The sequence below is a fragment of the Phyllopteryx taeniolatus genome, chromosome 10 (assembly GCF_024500385.1).
Source record: "Phyllopteryx taeniolatus isolate TA_2022b chromosome 10, UOR_Ptae_1.2, whole genome shotgun sequence".
NCBI lineage: Eukaryota > Metazoa > Chordata > Actinopteri > Syngnathiformes > Syngnathidae > Phyllopteryx > Phyllopteryx taeniolatus.
The window spans coordinates 17,328,742-17,333,188 of NC_084511.1; the positions used below are offsets into that span (position 1 = coordinate 17,328,742).

Here is a 4,447-nt window from a genome sequence, read left to right on the forward strand (position 1 = left end):
GACAGCTGGTATGTCACGATTGTTCTGAATTCCATTATGCGCTGCATGCAAGATGCCAGCATGAAGGGAATAAAACAAGCGGGCGCTGTGGCGATGCTGACAAAAATATTATTTTATTTTATTTTATTATTATTATTTTTTTGCAAGTGGGATGCAGGATCACGATTTAAACGTCACAGCGGACTCAAGCCTCAAGGTGACATTGTGAACATTTTGTCACGAGGTGATCAAGAATAACACGTTTGGGTAAAAAAAAAATAAAAAGAATAAAAACAACAACTACTACTACTTCCTAAACATCTCAATCTTCAATCTGTCTGAAAGTGGTTCTTTCTCTTCAGTGAAGCAACCTCACTTAGTCCGCTAGATGGCCATAGTGAACCACTGGCCTCCTTGCCTGCACCTGCATGGTGTCCTGATTCAGTTTCATACCCTGGACGTTAATTTCATGTATCCGCACAGCGGTGCACATTTACCCGGGTCAAATAATTATTAATCGCTGCAAATTAATATAGATACGTGTGTTTTGTTTGTTTGTTTGTTCTTATGTTTTAAAGCGGTGCGATGTGGTCAATAATTCATTTGAACATTTGATTTGGACTGAATGGCATCATCAGTAGCAGAAAGGCAGGGCGAGCCGGCTTTAATTGACACTTCGCCGTCTTAAATGGGAGACGGTCAGCAGACTCCAGAAGTGCGTGGAAAAGCGCGCGTGTCCGCAGAGTCGCGCTGAAGCCACCGAAGCACCACGCAGCCCTCAATCTGCGATGCTGAATGGTATTTACATGTCAACAACGGGACTGTTGGTCGCGGACGTGGATGCTGATTGCGTGGACTTGACGCTGTTGTTGTTGTTTTTCTCAACGGAAGATATTTGGGAATGAATTGCCTTTTTTTTCTTCAAATTATTATTTTTTTTAACACAAGATTACAACCGGATGTGGAAGAAGGTATGTTTGACTCTTAATGGTGACCAGCTTTATTCAGTAGTAAATGTACGGAAAGAAGCTCTTAGGACACTTCATTGAATACACTTACACAGTCAAATGAGTGCTGATGTAACAGATAATAATGCTCACTTTGATTGGTGAGATTAATATAAAAGTATGTTTATTTTTGTGGCTGTAGTTTGCAATAATGCAGAAGTGTAACAGTACTGCATCCGACTGAGGTGCTTCTCTAATATTCATCAAATAAGGTAACCAAAATATTAGAAATCAGCACTCAGTATAAATGCTAATGTTAAGTATCTAGTGACAATAATCTTACAGCCTACAGTAATAGTTCAATTACTATGATTGAAAATTTCAAGCCCAGAATATAAAAAAAAAAACATACATTTTTGTTTACTCCTCTCACCCATACTTTAAATCATTATCCCCGTCTTCTTTAAACTTGCCCACGATTATCATTACTTTTCTTTCTTTACTGGAAGGACTAATTCAGATTGTACTCCCCTGGAAAGAGGCTTATGGTGTCAAGTTTGACTTAAGTTAAAGTTGCCAATTCACTGACCTATATAGGGCTACATGTAATGTGAATGAAAACTGAGCATTGTCATTAATGGAAAGGGGAGGACCGTTCAGTGTAATTTCATAATGTTTGGGGACAAAAACCTCAAAACAAAAGTGTCATGTCACTGATGTCGTTCGTCCACAGGCGTCCTGATGACCTCACCGAGCAGACAGCTGATCTCTGAAACTGCAGAGGTTTGGTTACACTGAGGAATTGAATTACTGTTACCTGTTGAGCACTGAACCTCAAACTATGTCAAATCTAATCTGCCAAGTCAAAGGCCTCATGTTGGCCCCCGAGCGGCTGAGCCTCGAGAAGCCCCTCTTTCATCATTTAACGGAAGATAAAATGATTCTGTGGCAGAGAAGCCTGGAGACACGTTAAAGTGCGGTTACGATGTAGCCGTCTCCCCGCAACATGACTTGAATGAACACTCCCGACGCATTCAGGGATGGATGTCATGAACTTTACAACCGTCATCGACAGCGGCCTTTCGGACGAGGCTTCCTCAAGTCGAGTCCTGACTGGTTGTTTCCTCTCACTGCTCATCCTCACCACACTGCTGGGCAACACGCTGGTGTGCGCGGCCGTCACCAAGTTCCGTCACCTGCGCACGAAAGTCACCAACTTTTTTGTCATCTCGCTGGCAGTGTCGGACCTCTTGGTGGCCATCTTGGTGATGCCTTGGAAGGCGGTGAGCGAGATCGCCGGTTTCTGGCCGTTCGGCTCCTTCTGTGACACCTGGGTGGCCTTCGACATCATGTGTTCTACCGCTTCCATTCTCAACTTGTGCGTGATCAGCCTGGACCGCTACTGGGCGATCTCCAGCCCCTTTCGCTACGAGCGTAAGATGACGCCCAAAGTGGCATTTGTGATGATCAGTGCGGCATGGACCCTGTCTGTCCTCATTTCCTTCATTCCAGTGCAGCTCAACTGGCACAAGGCTCAAACAACGTCCTTCAACTCACTCTCTTCTCCCCACTCCACCCTTCTGAGATCAAATGTCACGTCGGAGAACTGTGACTCAAGCCTGAACAGGACCTACGCCATCTCAACCTCGCTCATTAGCTTCTACATCCCCGTCGCCATCATGGTGGTCACCTACACCCAAATCTACCGCATCGCAGCAAGGCAAATCAGGAGGATCTCAGCCTTGGAGCGAGCGGCCGAGAGCGCCAAGAACCGACACGACAGCATGGGTGGAGGCTCCAGCATCGCTGAATCGGAAAGCTCCTTCAAGATGACCTTCAAAAGGGAGACCAAGGTGCTGAAGACACTCTCTGTGATCATGGGCGTGTTCGTATGCTGCTGGCTACCGTTCTTCGTGCTCAACTGCATGGTGCCCTTCTGCGAGCAGTCGAGCGGAGGGGAGGCTTTCCCTTGCATCAGCCCCACCACCTTTGACGTATTCGTGTGGTTCGGCTGGGCTAATTCCTCCCTCAACCCCATCATCTATGCCTTCAATGCAGATTTTCGCAAGGCCTTCTCCATCCTGCTGGGCTGCCACAAACAATTTCCAGGAGGCCACAACATCGAGACGGTTAGTCTAAACAAAAAATGACTCATGACTCGCTCACAGCACTGACTCATCAGCAGAGGGGTCCAAGCGTCCCCTGCTCAGGCCTGTCTGATTGCCTTCAAACAGAGATGCTGCTCTGTGCGTGTTAGAGTGACTGAAGGCGCTGACCCTACATGTACCCTGGTTGTAGTGGGCAAGTGGCCCGACTCCAGGCAGACTGTCAGAGTGAGCGCGCTTACTTCATGCCTTTGGATGACAAGAGGGCTCTAGATGAGAGGAGGGGATTTGGGGATTGAGATTAAGACTCTTTGCTGTTGTGCCAGGGAGCGCTGCAGAACTGAGAGACCTGTGGAATAGATAATCCCATGACTGGGCAGTGCACACCCTAAAGCTGCCAGGCACTGCTCGCTTCAGTGCCATCACACACTGGGTGTACAGCTGCATGTCCAGCACGCCAGATAGATACCTTAGATTAAGAAAATATGTCAGCAACCCACGTCTACAGTGGACAATATGTCCATAAAATTCAATCTACCATTTAAGAACTGATTTGACAATAATGTTGACATTTTATTAGGCTTTTTCAGACCTGTGATTTCAATTTCCTTTCAAAGTTGTAAGTGCATCAAAATATGCAGGTTGTCTTATTGTGCTCACCAAAAAATAGGATTTACAGTCCCATTTTTAACCTCATCATGTCTGCTGCTCTGTTTTTATGTCTCACATTACGGTGTATTTTAGGAAAAAGGCAAAGACAACCTTTGAGTGACTTATCTTTTCTTTGTCATTTGTGTTTGTCTATGAGGTCAAATAAAAATTGATACTTTAGCCATTTATGTCTCAAATGGTTCACAGTTAACAATTAAACACCACTTTTGGATTATTACAACTTGGTCTTACTTTCATTGCTGGGTATCACTTGAATATACAATCTACACAATATGTCAACTTTTACGGAGACATAATATGGAAAATTTACTTTTTAATGTTATAATGTTATACAACTAGTTCTGTGTCTGGAGTGCCTGTGAAATTAAACAGTCAAGGAAATCTTAATTAATATGCCTATTTCTGAAACTGTATCCTTCTGCACTTCCCCCCACAGTTCAGTAACAGTGGACTAATTAACATAATAATCAACCCCACACCGAGTTTCTCAGCCAATGACTTGACATCTATAGGCTGGTCGAAGTTCCACAGCAAAATAATTAATTTGAAGCAGCAGTCACAGCACAATCGTCAAAGCTGAAAGGAGGTGCCGTGTTGGCACAAATTGTGTTACCAGCAATACCTTCTGAAAATAATATCATAATAATATTCGGCTAAGTGGTCAAAATTGGAGTGGAGGATAGTTTTTGCGTGATGTCATGTGCCCACCACCACATTAATTGACTGAAGTATAATTCAGCGGCT

General features: G+C 44.4%; 1 protein-coding gene across 1 annotated transcript; it reads left to right on the forward strand.

Moving 5' to 3' along the window:
• Positions 1-415: 415 nt before the first annotated feature.
• LOC133485140 (D(1) dopamine receptor-like) lies at positions 416-3,957 on the forward strand. The gene is made up of 2 exons (XM_061788524.1): positions 416-950; positions 1,660-3,957. Exon 2 carries the CDS (start codon positions 1,967-1,969, stop codon positions 3,074-3,076), a length of 1,110 nt encoding a protein of 369 aa, XP_061644508.1. The 5' UTR covers positions 416-950; positions 1,660-1,966; the 3' UTR covers positions 3,077-3,957.
• Positions 3,958-4,447: the final 490 nt, after the last annotated feature.

Excerpts from the sequence above, each read along its gene's own strand:
- LOC133485140 (XM_061788524.1), top strand. The coding sequence starts at position 1,967 with ATGGATGTCATGAACTTTACAACCGTCATCGACAGCGGCCTTTCGGAC.